Source organism: Phalaenopsis equestris, unplaced genomic scaffold (genome assembly GCF_001263595.1).
Source record: "Phalaenopsis equestris unplaced genomic scaffold, ASM126359v1 Scaffold001112, whole genome shotgun sequence".
Classification (NCBI taxonomy): Eukaryota; Viridiplantae; Streptophyta; class Magnoliopsida; order Asparagales; family Orchidaceae; genus Phalaenopsis; species Phalaenopsis equestris.
In genome coordinates, this window is record NW_018165551.1 from 190,123 (window position 1) to 210,426 (window position 20,304).

At 36.0% G+C, this 20,304-nt stretch overlaps 1 protein-coding gene across 2 annotated transcripts in view; it reads right to left on the reverse strand.

Annotated features, from left to right (window-relative positions):
* LOC110033203 (tRNA 2'-phosphotransferase 1-like) overlaps positions 1–19,035 on the reverse strand; it is a 30,978-nt gene extending 11,943 nt beyond the window's left edge. Inside the window, exons 1-4 of one of the 2 annotated variants that reach the window (XM_020737107.1) lie at positions 18,734–19,035; positions 18,572–18,658; positions 18,296–18,443; positions 9,670–9,759 (exon numbers count right to left, since the gene is read on the reverse strand). In XM_020737107.1, coding sequence (XP_020592766.1) covers positions 9,670–9,759; positions 18,296–18,443; positions 18,572–18,658; positions 18,734–18,933 — 525 coding nt within the window. In that variant the 5' untranslated portion in view covers positions 18,934–19,035. The remainder of the gene's footprint in view (positions 1–9,669; positions 9,760–18,295; positions 18,444–18,571; positions 18,659–18,733) is intronic. The other variant, XM_020737108.1, reaches the window with a different exon arrangement.
* Between the last annotated feature and the right edge of the window lie 1,269 nt (positions 19,036–20,304).

Genomic DNA, 20,304 nt, shown 5'->3' on the forward strand with positions numbered 1-20,304 from the left:
GGGGGGGGGTGGTGGGGGTGCACACATCAGAGGTCCCGCACCGCATCTTTCTGCTGTGGTTTTAGGGGAGCTTCGACCTCATTCGTCGAAGCTTCTGATTCCTTGTCTCCAATCCTATCGGCACCTGGATCTCACTGTCGGCTACATTGTTGTCCAAAGCATCGAAAAAGTCGGTTCCACTTGCGCGCAGATGTCTTTATTGATCCACTCCCCTAGGACTATGGCCCACGATCAAATCAGTCTGAAGTGTCTTGGGAGTAGCCTGCATACTATAATGTCTAGTTATTTATCCACTCTCTACATGCAACAAAACTATATGCTTTTCACTGAAACATCCATAAAATCGAACAAAAATAATCAGCAATAAGTTGCCTGAAATGCAAAATTTTATCGCCCATAGAATACTCTCTTAGCTGTTTAGTGATGAGATATGCATCAAATTTTCACATTTTTTATAATTTAATTCCAGAATTTTTCCTCTTCAAATATATAATTTTATGCTTTTGGAAGTTTGGAATTGTATTTTGTAGGTTACAGGAGGACTAGCACGAAAATCAGAGTCAAAACAAGAAACTTTGGAAAAATTAGCGCTGACGTAACCACAGGCCACACCACTTGAGTGGCGTGGTCACACCAAAATCGGGCATGATCACACTCAATGTGCCAAAACAAACCGCGTAATAGAGCTTCTGGCGTAGCCACGCCGAAATGCGGCGTGACCACGCCGCCCAATCCAAGCCGACAATGTAATTACACCGCATGCCAGACGTGGTCACGTAGATGCTTATTTTCATATTTGGAAAATTTTTTAGTGTGGGATTCTGACGAATTTAGAAAGATTTTTAAATTCATTCTATAAAAGCATTGAAATTAGAATATTTAGGAAGCTTTTTTTAGAGGGAAAATTCTTCTTTTCTTCCAAATTTTCTTTTGTTTGTATTTTCTGACAGAGTTGTGAGGGAAATTTGAGGTTATTCTAGTAAAAGATGAGATCAAAAAGCTATAAGTACTTTTTATTGCAATAAAAATGTTTCTTGCAGGTTTTATTTCCATAAAATCTTCTTTGTTTTTCTCTCGAACCATGAGCAGTTAAACAGTTTTTCGTGCCTCTGTGATTCTTGGGATGGTTTTTTTGGTTTGATTTTTATTTTGGATTTATCGATCATTTTTTGTGCTTTGAATTGTTAAAAGTTGTTGGCTAATCTTCTTACCTTCATTTACTCCTAACCTGGCCAGTTAGGATGTTAAAATCCATCGGGATCAACGACTTCGACAGATTATAGGAGATCGGAATTTATTGGAGACGTCATAAAGATAAGCAAAAGCTATCTTTGTGAAATTTCAAATCTTCTTGAGACCTAGGCATAGCTTTAAAAAGAACTCAATATTCCCGGTTGACAACTACCACGACAGAGAAATTTGTATAAAAATCAAGTTAAGTGTCACACCTAAATCACAGAGGCACGATCCTCGTTACTATTGGAAAAACACCAACAGAATTTGATCACTGTTTTCTTCTATTTTGCTTCTTTGAGATTTGCTAGATTTAGAATTTTCTTTCCTTGCTTTTTGAATTCGTTGAACAAGGTTGGAATAGTTAGTAAACTAGAATTTTTGTCTTTTTAAAACAAATTCTTAACGAGTTCCCTATGGTATCGACACGCGATAATCTTTAACCGCATTATTACTTGACACGCATACTTGTGTTGTCCTAAAACTGTGTGTCACGTTTAGGTATAACAGTATCCCCAACAACACTGTTAGACTAAGATTTTTTCCCTTTTTCATAGGGATAGAGCCAAGATGTGGCTGAACTCCTTAGCCCAAGGATCCATTACCACTTGAAATGATTTGACCCAAAAATTCTTAGCTAAGTATGTCCCTCCTTCCAAAACTGTCAAACTTAGGAATGACATCACATCCTTTGCAGAATTTGAGGGAGAGACCATTTATAAGGCCTGAAAGATATTTAAGGAGTTACTTAGGAAATGCCCCCACCATGTCTTACCCAACTGACTGACCATCCAAATCTTCTATAATGGACTTGTAGGTTCCCTTAGGTCCCTTATAAATGCTATTGCAGAAGGCTCATTCATGTCTAAGCCTTGTGAGGAAGCCTATGACTCGATTGACGAGATAACCACCAATAGCTTTCAATGGCCTGCTGAGAGAGTGCAACCCAAGAAGGTGGCTAGTCTGCATGAAACAGATGTCATGAATATCTTAGCAACCAGGTTGTTGTCATATCCAAGAAATTGAATATTCTCACTGTAAGTGCAATACAAGCCCCACCCGAGGTAAAGGAGTTTAGAGATGAGACTTTGAGAGACCCTACCACCTCTTGCCTTAGAAGCTCTGAATGTCATAAGAAACCATAACCAAGCCAACAACTCTTACTCCAATACCTATAATCCTGGATGGAAACAACACCTCAACCTAAAGTGGAACAACAATAACCAAGCCAATTTAAAGGGAGGAGCATAAAACCAATTTGCCCAAGGATAAAGACCAGCCCAACCTCCTGGATTTCACCCAAATCGGAACCAAAAGCTAGCCAAGTTGGAGGAGTTGGTAAGACAGTTACTTCTGGTAACACAAAGTCATGGAGTAGCCATTAGAAACATTGAGGAACAATTGGGGCAATTAGAGACTTGTTTCAACCATAGGACTCCAGGAGCACTCTCTAGTAACACTGAAGTAAACCCCAAGGAGAAAGAGAAGGAGCAGGTTCAAACACAAAAGTTGAGGAGTGATAGGGAGTCAGATGAAACTCCAGGAAATATGAACGCCCATGGATGTGGAGTTTGATTTGGAAAAAGAGGAAAGACTTGCTAAGGAAACTGAAAAAACCCGAAACCCCTAAGAAGAAAGAACCTGAGAGATTCCACCTCCATTCCCTTAGAGGTTGCAAAAATTGAATTGGATCAACAATTTTCTAGGTTTTTAGAGGTCTTCAAGGAGCTAATCATCAGTATTCCTTTTGATGAAGCCCCAGAACAAATGCTTAGTTATGCCAAATTTATAGAGGATGTGCTGACCCGAAAGAGGAAATTAGGGAATGGAGAGACAGTGGCACTTACAAAGTGTAGTGCAATATTGCAAAAGAAGTTACCTTAAAAGATGAAGGACCAGGATAGTTTCACTATCCCATGTGTCACATGAGAGAAATTTGTTGGGAGAGCCTTTTGTGATTTGGGAGCTAGCATTAGTTTGATGTCACTGTCAATTTGACAGACTTGAACTAGGAGAGGCTACACCAACCACCTTGACTCTACAATTAGTTGACAATTCCATGGTCTTTCCAATGGTATCATCGAGCATATATTAGTTAAGGAAGGAAGCTTCATATTCCCTGCTGATTTTGTAGTCCTGGACATGGAGCAGTACAAGGAGATTCCCCTCATTTTAGGAAAACTATTATTAGCCACCGATAGGGAAATGATCGATGTACAAGGGAAACTGACTATGAGGATGAATGACGAAGAAGCAACATTTGGTATCATGAATATGAGATTCCTCCAAGATCGAAGTGACGATCATTTCTTTGACTTAATGGATGGGGTAATGACTAGCCAATTTTCAGAATTCCTGGAAGATAGTCCAACAGAGCAAGAGGTGTTTGAGGATGAGATTGAGATATCTAATGTTGAATCTGCTCTGCTTGTAGTTTAGGGAGAGGTCTGAACCCTTGGACTTGACCTTGCACGCCAAACCCATAGCATCATCCATAGAGGTAGCCCCATATTTGGACTTGAAAGCCTTACCCACTCACCTGAAGTATGCCTACTTAGAAGGACCATCAATTTTACATGCCATCATATTTGTTGAATTGAGTGTGGAGCAAGAGGACAAACTCATGAGGGTGCTTAGAGGATTTAGAATGGCATTTAGATGGACCATAGTTGATATCAAAGGAATAAGCCCATCCTTGTGCATACATAGAGTTCTGATGGAAGAGGGACATGCACCGAAAGCTGACCCACAGAGAAGACTGAACCCCATCCTTAAGGAGGTAGTTAAGAAGGAGATCCTGAAGTGACTTGATGCAGACATTATCTACCTCATCACAGATAATGTCTGGGTCAGTTCAATCCATTGCATACCTAAGAAATAGGAGTCACAGTTGTGGAGAATGAGAAGTATGAGTTGATTCCTACAAGGAAAGTCACGGGATGAAGGATTTGATTTAATTATAGAAAGTTGAATGCCGCCACTCAAAAAGACAATTTTCCCCTACCTTTTTTGTACCAGATGTTGGAAAAGTTAGCAGGGCATCCATTATATTGCTTCCTAAATGGATATTCAAGATACAACTAGATCTCCATAGCCTCTGAGGACCAAGACAAGACCGCCTCCACTAGCCCCTATGCGACATTTGCTTTTAGAAGGATGTTATCTAAACTATGCAATGCGCCAACCACTTTCCAGCATTGTATGATGTCCATATTTTCTGACATGATTGAGACTGGCATAGAGGACTTTATGAATGATTTTTTTATATTTGGTATTTCATTTGATTCTTGTCTAAGTAACCTTGCAAAAGTTTTACAAACGTGTGAGGAACAAATTTGGTGTTAAATTGCGAAAAGTGTCAATTCCTGGTGACTAAGGAAAAAGACCTCATATAAAAGATTTTGAAGAGAGGTATGAAAGTTGACCCTACCAAGATTGAAGTGATAGAAGAGCTTCCACCACCTATCACTGCGAAAAGAGTTAGAAGTTTTTTAGGGCACGTCGGATTCTACAGACGATACACTAAGGAGATAGACTCTTACCCATGCGATGTTGCAACGCCGACTCTTACCTAAAAATTTTTGTTCGCACGAGTGTGACCACGTTGTATTCAGGCGTGGTCAAAGCGCCTGCTTGTCCGTGAAGCATTTAACCAACATGACCACACCACCCATCGAGTGTGGTCACGTCGCTTACTGTTCACCCGTGAAACAAGGATCGCGAATCATTAATTCAGCCCTAATTTTTTCCCTGATTCTTCATCTTCTTCATGAGAACTCCTCTTGCAGTAGCTATTTTCAGCCCTAGAGCCATAGGTCACCGGATTCTTTGCCGAAATCTCGTCGGAATCTTAGTAAACAAGTAGATCGGGGCATGAGAAGATGGATTTTTGTGTCATTCTCCTCCAATAAGTCCTCTTTTCCTCTTCACTAAATTTTCTCGCCAGAGAAAAATTTTTGTTAGTTGATCTTGACTTATTTTTTTTCTCTGTTGAGTTTTTTTCCTTTGTCTTCCGAAGCTTCTTTGCTTTGTGTCTTTTCTGTCATGGCTCCTAGAATGCACGGGAAAGGGAGTTCTTCCTCCACCTACAACCGGAAATACTTTGTGGGCCTTACCTCTCAACAAAGATTTTTGAGCTTTGTGGGCAAGAAGAAGAGCATCACGGAACGTGCAATTCCAATTTCCGAGGAGGGATATTGAGGTTGAGATTTTGAATTAGGGGTGGTGAAACTTTGCCTATTCTGTCGAACTTGTTGGAGTCGCTCTCGTTGGTCAGTTCTATGCAAATGCAAAAGAATCCACGGACAGGGGAGTAATTGTGCGAGGGAAGGCAGTTCCTTATGACGCCACCACTATAATTACATTTTTTATGTCCCGGACATTCCAAATTGTGGTTTTGGAGTCTCACCCCGCCTGATTACCTAAAGGTGATCAGTCTTCTCACTGCTTCCACAAGGTCGTGGAGGACACATCCTGGTGACGATGGGGAAGTTCTAGTTAATTTCCCCATGACCTGTTTGATTAGGAAATCCCATGCCTGACATTATTTTATTGTTGCTCGATTGCTTCCCACCACTAGTTTGACCGATGTTACGAAGATGCGGGTCGTTCTGAACTAATGTGTTCAGGAAGGCATTTCTATTGACATAGGGCAACTAATTCACGAGCCCATAGTTTACATTGCTAGTTGATAGCCTACTGTATGTATAGGTCATCCTAGCCTTATCACTAACCTATGCTTGAGGGAGGGTGTAGTAGCGGGTGACAATAAGTAGCTTCCACAGCTGCAAAAGCCGATCATATTTACTTATGTTCAGGGTTATGCCTCGTCATCTGTTGCTTTTCCTAAGCGAGGAGAGAGATCTTCACGACGTTGAGCATCAGTGTCACATTACTCCCCCTCGATGACCTGATCCGAGACATGAGGGAGATGCTGACACTTCAGGGGGAGTTGATCAAAGACGTTAGAGACCTCTGGAGCAAACAAGATGCCATGTCATCGGAGCTTGACGACCTTCACCGCCAGTATGCATATTATGCCAGCCAGCACCAGCAAGAGTACTTCCATTGCCGGTTGGGAGCATCCAGGAGCACTAGGGGATGGGAGCTACGCTACCACGACCACCACCTTTCACCATTTGGAGCCCGACCCGTGATCCCTCCACCCGAGACCCAATGGATGAAACTGACCGAGGAGAGTAGAGAGATTGTGTTTTGTCTGATGTGTTTTGTGTTGTTGATTGATTTCTTTTCTACACTTGATCTGTGTACTGAATTGATTGTGGATGTTATCTCTGTGATCTGATAGTTGGATGTGATTGTAGTTGACTTTTCATGCAATACATTTTTTTGTTACATGTACTTTCTATTCACCTGCACTTTTTACTTTGAGCAGTTGGATAGCATGTTCCCAGATTTTTCTTTACCTATTATAGTTTGAGCTGTGATTCATAGCCTGTGTTGGTGTATATTTTGTTGTGCATCATTCATATATTGCTAGTAGGTGTGGAACAAGTTTGAGGAGGAGTCATCATCAGGCTGCCACAGATAATTCTTAAGCTTGCAGAGATTTGTTTCTATCGTCACATTTCACACAGCTTCTATCAATATTGAGAAGAAAAAAATTACATAAAGGAAATGTGAAATTTATTTAAGTCAGGGTGTAAGTGAATATTAGTAATTAAGTTCCATAAATGATTTTCTTCGATTTAAACATAGGAAATTTTTTTAAAATTTAGAAAGGAGGAATTGTAAGACTAAAGACTTCTCATTAATGTCCTATTTCAATAAGGGATGAAGTTTAACGTGATTGAATTTATTTAGGAACTAGGAATCATGATAAGAGGTAGGTAAGCATTTGATTAAGATAGACTTAGAACTTATAAAAAATTGGAAAAAATTTTGATTAAACCTAACCAGATATAATAATTCTTGTAGGCCTCATATATATTAAGAAAATAAAGAAATAAAAAATAAAATAAATATCTGCTCAAAAAAGTATATGGATGGCCTGGAGAAGAAGCTTGAGGTAAAGAACTTGAGATCTCACAGTTTGATATTCTAGATTCTCCCTATATCCAATGATTTACCCATAACTTTATCAGAAATCTAAGGGAATGTATAAATTCGTGAAAAGTTAATGGGAAACCTTAGCAACGCTAAGAATTAAGTATGTGATCACTTGTAATCTGAAAGAATGAAATCATAGTCCCACCAATCTAAATGAAAAAGAATTTTCATGTTTAATTAGAAAATAAATTACGATAGGTATAAGATTGTAATTTTCAAAGAAATTTTAACTTGAAAATGAAGATCACATGACCTTAATAAAATTTTCACTTCCTATGTGATTAATAAGACCAAGAATTGCACGAAAGAAAGTTTTTTTTATTTGAAAATTTGAGCATGGTAAAAAGATTACTTGAGCCCAAGTAATGGGTAAAGTTTGGGCGGATTGATATGCATCAAATTTTCATGTTTTTCATGCTTTAATTCAGCATTTTCCCTCTTCAAATAATGATTTTACATTTTTAGAAGGTTGGAATTGCATTTTGAAGATTACTTGATGATTAGCACAAAAATTGGAGCAAAAACGAGCGACTTTAGGAAAATCAACACTTGTATAACCACACCTGAATCAGGCATAACCACACCATTTGAGTAGCGTGGACACGCCCAATGTGCCAAAACAAACCGTGCAAAAGAGCTTCTGGCGTAGCCACTCCGAAAGGTGGTGTGACCACGCCGCCCAACCCAAGCCTATGGCATAATTACACCGCAGGTCGAGTGTGGTCACGCCGATGCGTATTTTCATATTTCTAATTTTTTTTAGTGCGGGATTCTGACGAATTTGGAAAGATTTTTTAGTTCATTCTATAAAAACATTGTAATTAGAAGATTTGGGGAGTTATTTGGAGAGAAAATTGCATAAAAGGCTAGGGTTGAGAGGGAGAATTCTTCTCTTCTTCAAGATTTTCTTTTGTTTGTATTTTCTGAGAGAATTGTGAGAGAAATTTGAGGTTATTCTTGTAAGAGAGGAGATCAAAGAGCTGTAAGCACTTTACATTGCAATAAAAATGTTTTTTGCGGGTTTTATTTCCATGAAATCTTCTTTGTTTTTCTCTCGAGCCATGAGTAGCTAAACAGTTTTTTCATGTCGCTATGTTTCTTGGGATGGTTGGTTTGATTTTTATTTTGGATTTCTCGTATCATTCTCTTTGTTTTGAATTGTTAAAAGTTATTAGTTAATCTTATGGTCTTTGTTTACTCTAAGTTGGTCAGATAGGACGTTAAAATTCATCGTGATCTACGACTTCGGGAGAAGCATGGTGGAACGATAATATCAAACACAAGATTCGAATAAAATAGGAATATTTTATTCTGAACCTTGAAACCAATTATAGGGGATCAAAATTTATTGAGGACACCGTAAAGATAAACGGAAACTATCTTTGTGAAATTTCAAATCTTCTTGGGACCTAGGCATAGACTTAAAAAGTACTCAATATCCCCAATTGACAACCACCACGAAAGAAAATATTATATGAAAATCAAGCCAAGTGACACAACTAAATAACAGAGGCACGATCCTCATTATTATTGAAAAAATACCAACATAATTTAATCCTAGTTTTCTTATATTTTGCTTTCTTCAAAATCTACAAGATTTAGGATTTTCTTTCCTTGCTTTCTGAATTTGCAGAAATAGGCTGGAATAGTTAGTAAACAAGATGTTTTGTCTTTTCAAAACAAGTTCTTAAAAAACTTTCATTGTGAGATCGATACGCGGTACTCTTTAACCGCATTATTACTTGACACGTATGCTTGCATTGTGCGGCCTACTTAGCGGTACGTTTTGGCGCGACATGATGTTCATTAGCTGATAAATAAATAAAAAGAATTGTTTGTGAATTTCAAGAAAGATAAATTAACGTCGAGTTCTGTCAATTTATTGTATGGAAAAACATCTCAAACAGTTATAGGTATGACATACATTTCCATCTTCATTATTATCATGACATTTATAGGTATAATATACGTGAACATAATCTTCATCATTATCAACAATATTCAATACATTTGTTCTTCCCATCTCAAAAAAAAAACTAACATGGAAACTGTTCTCTATGGATAGAAGTAAGGATAATTTGTTTGGTTTAGCGGATGTTTATTGCTATTAAAGAATTGCTGGAGACAGATTAAGCAAAATAGAGTTAATCATCATTCAAAAAATTATTTAAGAAACATGCATATCCTGCATAATGATGAGAAAGTGTTAGCATATAGTTTTGATCCATAACTTACCTATAATAAAATAGAACATGATGTTTACATTTTAATTTTTTTTAGCATTATAATAACATAATGTTCCAACTGGTAAGCAGAAAATAATCATTAATCCGATTTGATAGAGATTGGGGACAAAGAAAATATCACCTTAATTGAATGACCTTGATTTGCTCGGACTACGAGCTCTCCATTTTCCTCCAGGAGGCTAAACCTTTGCTTATTATCTCTTCGCACAGCCTAGAAAAGATAAAAAATAATGCAAAATAATTTATAACCTCGCACACATTGAACTTGCACTTAAAAAAAAAAGTTATGGAAAAGGGATAAGAAAAATGTGATGAGTAAACCACTAGCCCTACCAAACTTCAAGTTAAAAAATTTACCGAGACTCACAAAAATGTAATTCCTCTATATTTTTTGACATGATACTCCATTAAATTTATTGCCATTTTTTTAGAAAAATTGTTCCTAAAATTTAGCTATCCTCGAAAATAAAATTGATGTTGGTCTTCAGCACAGTCAAAATCAGTTCAACGTTTATTTCTTGTAGGCCAATCGGGAAACTAGATGGATGACTTATAGCATCAAATAAGCCACCCTAAAGCCTTGGCCGACCCTTCTTTCACATAGCCATTTTTTTTCTGTATTTATCTTAAACTTTATTATTTGGAATTGAATAACTTAAATGTAGTATAAATTTTAGTCCTTAAATGTTTCTCTCTAATTATGCACACGTATGGAACCCTAAGATACTCGTGATTGAATTGACTTGAAAGCCTTGATATTTTGGTCTTCCTTAGCCTTTGAAGAGAAATATACTCTAGCCTGCTCCCTTCACCAGATCCAAGAAGAGGGGTCTGGTTGTAAGTTGTATCCGTTATCTTATTTTTCTCCCTTTTTTCTCTTATTCTAGTTCTTAAAAGTATATTGTAAGCTTTTACTTATTTTCATTTGGTTTTATGCTCAAATAGTCAAATTTTCTTTAAGTTAAATGAAAAATGGAATCCTCTCCATCAGCAAACCCGGTGTCTTATCCATTCCACTTCAAGATCTCTACTTTAGGAGGAAAAAAAGGTTGAAAACAAGAACACGCAATCAACTTCTGGCATAAAATCACTCCATAAGAGCCATCCATCCATCTCCATCAAATTTTGATATTAGAAAACAGTTCTCATCATGGCGCTCCCCGGTGCCCATCTTCTTATGGCCAAATACGGAAAAGTAGAACAATGTAGTTACCACTCTTCTTCAAATCTTTAAGACATCAACAACTAAGGTTAGAAATTTTAAAAAAAGATCAAAGATCGCTCAAAATTCACATAATATTTTGGCTTGTATGGAAGTTAATGAGCCAAATAATGAGCTAAGCCTAGGCCCTAGCTCGAATTAAAATTGAATTAAGCTAATCCAAATCAGACTGAAATAAATGTCTATTTGTATGAATGTGTACATAGATATTTGAATGACAGTGTATGCATCTATGCACTTATACATGAATCTAAACATATGTAAGTGTGTGGATGTTGTAAGAGAATTTCCCTCAGTTGTTTGAAAATTTATTGAGATTCAATTGTGCTTTTGCTCAGCTAGAAGTTAACAAGCCATATTTCGCTTGAACCAAGATTGGATCAAGCAAACCTATAGAAAGGCTTAGCTTTTCTTGAGATCAAGCTGAATGAAGTTAAAGACAATCTTTAGTCGGGGTTAGATTGGCTAAAGATAAGATCATTAAGAACCTCATCCTTGACCGTCTTTACTTAAACCCAATCTCCCACCTAATCTTTGGGAGGTTTTAAGCATATAATCTCAATTTAGAAGAAAAATAAGCAAGAATTTAATTTCAGTGCTAAAAATTAAAAGGCCTACAAATCCTAATTGTGCCAACAGCACATCCCACCTAATATTCAAAACTGCCTCAATCAAAAATTGTGAGTATGTCTCCCCCACCCCCTCAAATTGAAAATACATTCCTTACTGCATCAAAAAATAACCACAAAACAACGCATTAAATTCCTCACTCAAGTTTATCATACCAGAACTTGCACTTGCAGATTGTTCTATCGGAACCAAGCAAACATAGGAAAAAAAAGAAGATCTACATTAAGGGGACACCTCTAAAGAAACACTGCAAAAAGATAAAGCACTACAACGTATTGGAAAACTTAAAGTTCTGAATTGATTGTGAATTGCAATCTCACTAACTTGACACTGGACTGCATGACATGAGTACCTTCAGAACTTACTCCAAGTCTGTCCATATATTACTATGTCTACATACTACACCCTACTAGATATTGAATTCATGAATAACATGTTATTAATTAAAATTGGTAAGCTATAAGCATATAACAATTCAAAAAAAAAAAAAGGCATGTGTTAGTTAGTCCTAGAAAATATATAAATTTTTAAGTGTTAGATATGTATTTCTATCGTGTTATGATCATGAAGCGTTTTAGCATATTGCTATTCTCAAATAAGAGATACTGTGCCAGACATATATATCAATTTGAATACCAATTCACATTTTTAGCATAGCCTTGTTGTATGGTTGAAAAGTTCTAGAACCTATACTTGTGTTAATAGGTCTTCCTATAAATGATTTTCATCAGATGGAGCTATCCAACCCACATCGATGGTGGGTGATGATTACAACCATTACTCCATTGTGTTACTTCCATCATATTTATTTGTGGGTCAAATAAATATGATATAAAATCCATGTCGTCTCACCATCCAGCTCAATCAATATAAGTTACGTGTGATTATCATAGTACAATTATAAACAATCAAATTAGACAACAACAAAAAAAAAAGATAATAAATACATCATCAGATAAAGTTGACAAAATTTGTATATATTTATCATTTTATTTCTTGACTATTTTGATTGTAATAAGCAAAGAGTAATTTAGTTATTTATTTGAATTTTTTGTTTAAATATGCACCTTGTATAGAGCACTAGGATTAATGACTACTATATTGAATTGAATGCTTCAAAATTTTGGCACCCTTAACCTTAGAATAATTTGAGACTCTTGCCTCCTCCCTCCTCTTCCAGATCCTATTTATGCAAGTGGATTGCTCTAAGTTGCATGTAAGGTTCTTCCTCCCCCTTTCCTCTTCTTTTGGTTCTCAAGATGCATTTTTCACTTATTTTCCTTTGGTTGTATGCTCCAATTCTCTTCATTTTAAATCAAAAGCGAAAGTAACAATCCATCAAGAAACACTAGGTTTCATCCCTGCCTCTTTAAAAGAACTCTACCATAATTGAGGGAGAAGGCCGAATTCTCAAACTACCACTATAAACTTTTAATATCAAATCCCTCATTTAATAAAATATTAAGTCACCTATCTAACCTCCATCAAAAGCAAGCTCTATATAAACTATATGGTTTATAAATATAGGAAATAACTACTAACCTGACAATGATAAACAAAAAAAAGAAGTGCCTTTAGTGCAGGTTTACAGTTGTTATAGCCATAGAACAAGCTATATCTTTAACTAATTGCTACCACATCATATATGTTGGATGGAGCTAAGTTTTGAAAATGATAATTGTTAGATACAAACTTAGTATGATCTAAACTTTCCTTCTCAGAGTTACAGGATTCCAAAAATTTTGATGAATATTATGATTGAGCCATGTTGATATTGAGAATTTAAGGCGTGGTATCGAATGAAGCTAAGGGCTTGTTTGGAGCTGCTTATTGGTTGTGGAACGGTAGGAAATTGTCGAATTAGGTGTTTGGTTCGAAAAGTGCGGTAGCGGTTTCCAAAACTCGAGCCACGAGCTCGACTCCGCAGTCCACGCTTTTTCGTGTCCCTTTTACCTGGTTGTCCAACTTATTTGTGATTCGAGGTCCGTTTCTACTCTCTTGCGTCTCTGCCCCGCTCCCCTTATCTCCTCTCTCGCATCTCTTCCCTAGGTATTTTCTCTTCTTTCGCTTATCTCTGATCTTTGACACCAATGGCGCGGGATTGCCTGTGCTTGGTTCCTTTGCTCTTTATTGTCGTTTGGTACCTTCAACCCTTTTTCTTTGAGGTTTATTTTCTCTCTCGGTGGTTTTGCTCTTTGCAGTTTGTGGTTCAATGAGTTTGTGGCTTGTTGTTTGCAGTTTGTGGTTTTGCTCTATAGAGAAATTGAATTTCTATGTTGAAAGGAAGGGATTTGGAATTTGCATTTCTTTTTTCTGTGAAATTTAGAGGTTGCTCTTTGGATTTATTCTCTGTCTCGATTGGGCTGCTATTAGTGGTTTGTTCTCTTTCTCGGATGGGCTCCTCATTTTGGTTTACGGCCTCTATGTATGCCCAATGATTTTTTTTTAATTCGTCTCTCGATTTGGTTGCTCTTTGTGGTTTACTCTCTTTCTCAGTTTGGTTGCTCATCATAATTTGTAGCCTCTGCATATGCCCAATAACTTTTTTGTTTTATTAATCCATCTCTTGGTTGGCTAGCTCTTTGTCTTGGTTGAGATGGTTCTCGCCTCACTTGTGATGATGGTGTGTTGGTGATAATGATGTTGCGATAGTGGTGGTGTGATGGTGATGATGATGGTGGTAAATGTGCGGTGGCAGTGAGTGCGGTGGGGTAGTGGGGTGGTGGTTGGTTGGTGGTATGTGTGGTGGTAGTGTGTTGGTGGTAGTAGTGGTGGTAGTTTATTGGTTGTGATGATGTGATGGTGGTGATGCGTTGATAGATTTCGGATGTTTCTTTTTTGTAGAATTTCCAGCTGTGGGATTTTAAATGGTATTTTATGTTTTGATGAGTAAAAATATTATTGTTTGCCACAAATTTATGTTATTTCGTTTTTTTTCTTGCTACTAGTTGTGATGGGTAAGAAAAAGAAATCGGTTCGTCTGTCATGTGAGATAAAGAGGTGAAGTTAATAATTTGTGAACGGTTAAAAAAGGATTAAAAAATATTGAACTAAATAAAGTGATGATTTACGGACTTGAGTTGGGATCCCATAAAGCAAATAATTGATGCTTCAGAGGAATGCACAGTCGAGAGATTGGAGGTAAGAATTTATGAAACGTCAGTCCTACTTTTTTATGTCAATTTCAATTACATCAAAATATCAATTATCAATTAATTTGTAGGTAGTGACAACTGTCAAAAAGTTCAAGTTTAGTGGCATTAACCCTAAACTCGAAGAAAAGTTGGACCGTGGTGGATTCATGGCCACAGGTGATAATAAATTGGCAAAAGCAACATAGTGCATGCTAACAGAGTCCAGCATGTAGATGCTAAGAAAATTATTGACTCAAATGAGGGGTCCAAATCGAACCTAAATGAAGTTGAATCTACTAGTCGTTACAAACGTCCTAGGGAGAAAAATAAAAAATATGGTGCAATTTTCATTAGAAGTCAGATTTCACAAATAGTTTATTCATGCACCAATGAGTCTAGCACATCAAATGCAACTTCTATTCAATAAGTTATGATAATTCTGGAAGAAACTCCAAAATTTTATGAAAACATGTCATTTTACTTATTTTCAATGAAGTTGTTCAAATACCCGAATAGAAGAGAGTTCATTATGTTGATGACACCCCGTCGTAGGGTTAATTATTTACGTTACTTTCATAATAATCGGGATATTTGAATCTTATTTTATTTGTGGGACGTCTTTATGTTTGAATGATATGTACCAGCAAAACAATTTTTCAATACTTTTGGAATTTTCATCATCATTATTTTTGTTTAATGAACTACTTACAAATTCTTATTTATATGTGTTAGTAACATTAACAATGAATAATATGGATAGAGAAAGACACAAAAAAAAGTTTATTGTGATGACACTTTATGCAATGATGTCCATGTGGAATCTCAATTTAGTGCAAATTATTTTTTCAGTCCTACATATATGCTTTCCCACATGGATGATGTCCTAGGCAACTGTGAGTTTAATTTTTTTTTTTTACTTTTTTATTTATTTATTTTTTTTGCTTGGAGGTGTATGATAAATTATATGACCATAGAAGTTTTATGGATGGCATATATGTTGATATGGCTTTTGACATATATGAAATTGTCATCAAGGCAACCAAGATTCTCACTTTTTCAGCCATACAACTGTTAGAGTTCTTTTGAATGGTCTTTGATGTGACACATACGAGCTCGGTATTATATGATTTAAAGGTAGCCAAGATCCTCTTTCTTTAAGATCTTTTGTCTTCTCGCAGAGACAGATTAATTGTCGGTTTTTCCTTTCCTCTGAAACATCACAGTTTTATAAAATTTGAATTGTGTCTTTCTCTTATTCTTATTAGTTAATGTTACATCTAATTGTTTGTGATCTGTGATTTTAAACCTTCAAAAAATATAAGTTTGAGGTTTTCTAGTGCCTGTAGAGTTTTATACTACTACTATGGACTGCAGTATTCCCTACTTACTTCACAAAAGAAGCATAGCTATGGGAAAAAATTTTACAGGTGTCCAAGGAATATATCAAAGGAAGATTGTGACTTTTTCAGGTGAGCGGATCAGTTCAACGATTCCACCTCAGATACTGATCAGGCGTCGAGAGTTTCTTTGAAAAATAGATTATCTTATGAAATTGATCATCTGCATTTTAAATTCAATACCATGATAATGTTAATTATTATTTTAATAGTTTTATTTTTTATTTTTGCTTCTTTTGTTATTGTTTAGTGAGATCAATTTTTAGTTGTAATCATTAAACTTATGAGTTTTTGGGGATGTTGAATCAAATTTTTATTTTCATGTATGAGTTATTCAACATAGACTGATTTTGTTATAAACAGCAGAGCAATACAAGGGCAGACAAGTTTTTTATCATAAACAGTTGCAGCACAACTTACTACACAAAACAAACAAACATAGTTTCCTCGTAACAGCTTATAGCAGCATTTAACTGGCACAATTGTTGAGCAAAATCTTTTTAATAAGTTGTAATTGCCTCAAACATGCCCTAATTCTTAGTTCTTTTGCATCCCAACAAAAGTGGGCTCAATGCCTACTAACTATTTGGGGTCTTTGTCAAGTTGATGCCCCGTTGAACATTGAATTCAACCTCTAAAGTCCATGTCTAATAATTGAATCTCGATAAAAAATAAATACAATATGCCCCTTACATCAAATACCCACGGTTTAAAAAATTGGATAGAACTGGCCGGTTCGACCGTGAACCGGCTGCTGGTTCGGTTTTGAGCAAGCTAAAAACTATCCTTAAATTGGATTGCTATAATCGGCCTAAACCGATTGTACAACCTTAAAATAGGCAAACCAGTTGTGGTTCAAATGAACCGTTTTATATTTATTTTATATTTTTTGGGCAATCCATGAATATTTATATTATAAATCCCTGTTTCCAAGGATTTGAAATTTGATGGCTGAAAAGCTTCACAGCTAAGCCTTCCTTTTATATAGATATTCAAAATGTCTAAAGACAACTGTCGATGTGGGACTTAAGGTAACTAGGAGAACTTTCATTTGAATGCATTGGATTCTATGCAGCATTTTTAAGAATATTTACATGCATAACACTCAAATCTTATTTATTTACATATCTAACACCTAAACTTGTATTTTTTATAAACATGCCACTCAAATAATTTTTAAAAATAAAAAAGTTAAGCATTTGTTTATTACATACAAAATTTAATGTAAGAAGATATAAATAAATATTATTATTTAATTATTTAATTATTTTAAGCCAAACACAAAAGAGCAAATATTTATTTGGGTTCGACTCATTTATAAATCGGCCCAAAGATATTTGTATTATTAATTTATTATATTATTATTGCATTATTTTGGATCATATTTAATTAATTTTTATGTTTATTATGTCATTCGTTTCAACCCCGGTTGAACTCATGAACCTGAAACATTTCCTTCTTCCAGTTTGATATCCAGTCTGATTTCACAACCTTGCAAAAACTCACGAGTCGATCTAACAAATATTAAGAATATAAACAATAAAACAAGCAATCATAAGTAAAATAAAATGAATGAATCAAAAAGCTCAACAAGAAGAAATTACACATGTTTTAACAACGTAAGTATTAACATTTTTGAATGAATAATGCTACACAACTCAAATCTGCAATTAAAATAGGACCTCATCAACTATCGTTATTTGCTACTGTAAAAACTATTTAATGATTGGTGTTTAATGATCACTACCAAAAAGATAAGATTTTTGCAGTGGATAAAAAGTGTCATAGTCAAATAAGAGATGTATTACTCAAAGATGCCTTCCATTCATATAAACATATTAATTTGATATGAAGTAATTAATATAGAATATTTTACTATATATAAAGTTAGGAAAATTTGTATCACCCAAACATTTATATTTACATTATGATATGTTGGTGTCATAAATCTATGAATAAAAAGGTGTATTAAACTTTTGAGAAGTTAATAATAGTGTTTTTTTATGGGCTGCAAACAATTTGAGTGTTATATTCATTAATATTAAAATTTAAGATTTAGATATGTATATTCATAAGAATTATGTGGAATATTACACAAACACAGTCTTTTACCAGATTTTAAGACTCTTCATTAGATTAAGACATTTTGCTCAAATCTAACTTTTTTATCCATATACGAAGAATCCCAGAGAATAATTTATTCAACCCACTTTTTTAAAAGAATTATTGTTTAGATGTACTCTAATTTTATATAGAAAACCATATCAGAGGAAGCCAAAGCATTGGAAATAAATGTGGAATTGGTAGCATCCCATTGTATGATTATCGATATTAATTTCACAAACAAAAGCTATTTCTACTGACCTCCTTCACATCCTCAATAGTGTGTGCTCTTAGCGGCACTTTAGCATACGTAGTTAGATTCAGCTTCAACAAGTCGCCAACACGAACAAACCCATCACTTCTCATTTCCAAGTTCACCTCAGCAGCCATATGACGAAGAATCCTAGTCCTGAAAATTTAATCAAAATGGCCCAAAAATCTATATAAATCCCGCTAACTGGAACTGAAAAGTTTTGTCCAAGATCCAACGGAAGACAATTTTGATATTAGATATAAGAGATTGGTATGGAGAAGTACATTAGTCGACCAAGGGCATCAATCCGATGGTCCTCACCGCCGACAGAATCTCCCTTACTGAAATCCCTCCCCCGCCCTCTCCCGCTTCTGAGAGAAAAAGTATCATGAACCCTGATTAGGACATGAATGAAAACATAGTGATTGGAACTAGTCGGAGATTACCTTTTGCTGGAGGTGGCTGAAGAGGAGAAGGGCTTCGAGTGATGGGAATCAGCTGGGTTCCCCTTGTCCATGCAAAGCAGAAGGATGGGATGTGGAGCACTTACTGGACAGAAGAATTTGAAGAAAGAAGATGAAGGCGGAACTCGATGAAGCGAGGATAGTCGAAAGAGGCGGAGGGCAGAACCAATCGAAGCTCGCATCTAGGGGCTCTCTGGTAACGGATTTAGAGCATGACTCTATCGCGAGGTTTCCGGCGCGAAGGAGATGCCTTCAGGCGAAAGTGGAAGGGGGAGCGAAGGAGAGGAGATAGCTCTTTCGTTTTAATTTATTTTTATTAAAGTTAATTTTATTAATTTGATTTATTAATATTTAATGTATTATCAAATTAATTGAAGTTAGATAATCTACATGTAATGCAAAATTCACCATTGTAGGATGATTGTTTAGAGTATTTTGCTTAATAAAACTTTATTTAAATAAATTATTATTATCTTGTACTAATTAATAATTAATTATTTCAAAAAAAATTAAATTGATATTTAACTACTTTTAATAGAATACTTGGGGTCGGCTTTATGAATCTTTTTTCTCCATTAAGTCCTATTCAGTGTCATATTTTTATTTAATTCTAATTAATTAAGATCATCCTTGTACAATATGCCTAAATTTTTCTAGGTCTGTCTCTACCTTTTTTAATATAGGTCGAATCTAAAACATTTACTCTCCTAACCGGATCATTAGATGGTTGACGTTTAGTGTGGTTAAGCCATCCAAAATGATTCTCTCTAATTTTGTCAGCCACAGGAGCTACACCAACCCTATCATGAATATATTCATTTCGCATTTTGTCTCTAAGTGTAAAGCCACTCATCCACCCAAGCAATCTCATCTCAGCAACACTTACACTTATTTTTATGCTTCTCTTTTAAAGGTCAGCATTCTGCGCCATAGAGCCTTATAGGTCTGACCGTCATCTTATAAAATTTTCTTTTCGTCTAAGGGTACGTTTAGGTCACTTATCTTACGCGGTGCAGCCTCAAGTCGCACATTTTTCGTTCGGATGATATGTTTTGGGGGCGTTTTGGATAATTTCGGCAGAATGCAGGCCGCAAGTATAACCCCTCGGCCCTCATTTTCTATTATATGTCGCTACGTTTTTTTACTAACTTATCACGAGCCCTCTTTAACAACTAAGCTTCTCCCTCTCTTCTCTCGTGACCACACCGAGCTTTTCCCTTCCCTTTCTCGCGACCGAGATTTACTCTCCCCTTTCTCATTTCAAGCTTGTCTCTCCCCGGTCGCCTCCTCATGTCCAGTTTGTGATCCATGTCTCGTATTTGCTTGGATCATTTCCTCTCCTTCGGCCTGTGGTATTCTCTTCCAACTTGTGTCTGACATTATGTTTTTGTGATTAATTTTTCTCTTGTTGGCTTTCGATTGATTGTTCTCTTGCTGATTTTCGATTAATTTTTGATTAGATGTTCTCTTTGAGGTTTTTCTTTGGTGTTGGATTTTCTTTATCTAGGTGATGCCCTTCACCGTGGATTTGGTGGCGGTTGTTTGATGGGCTG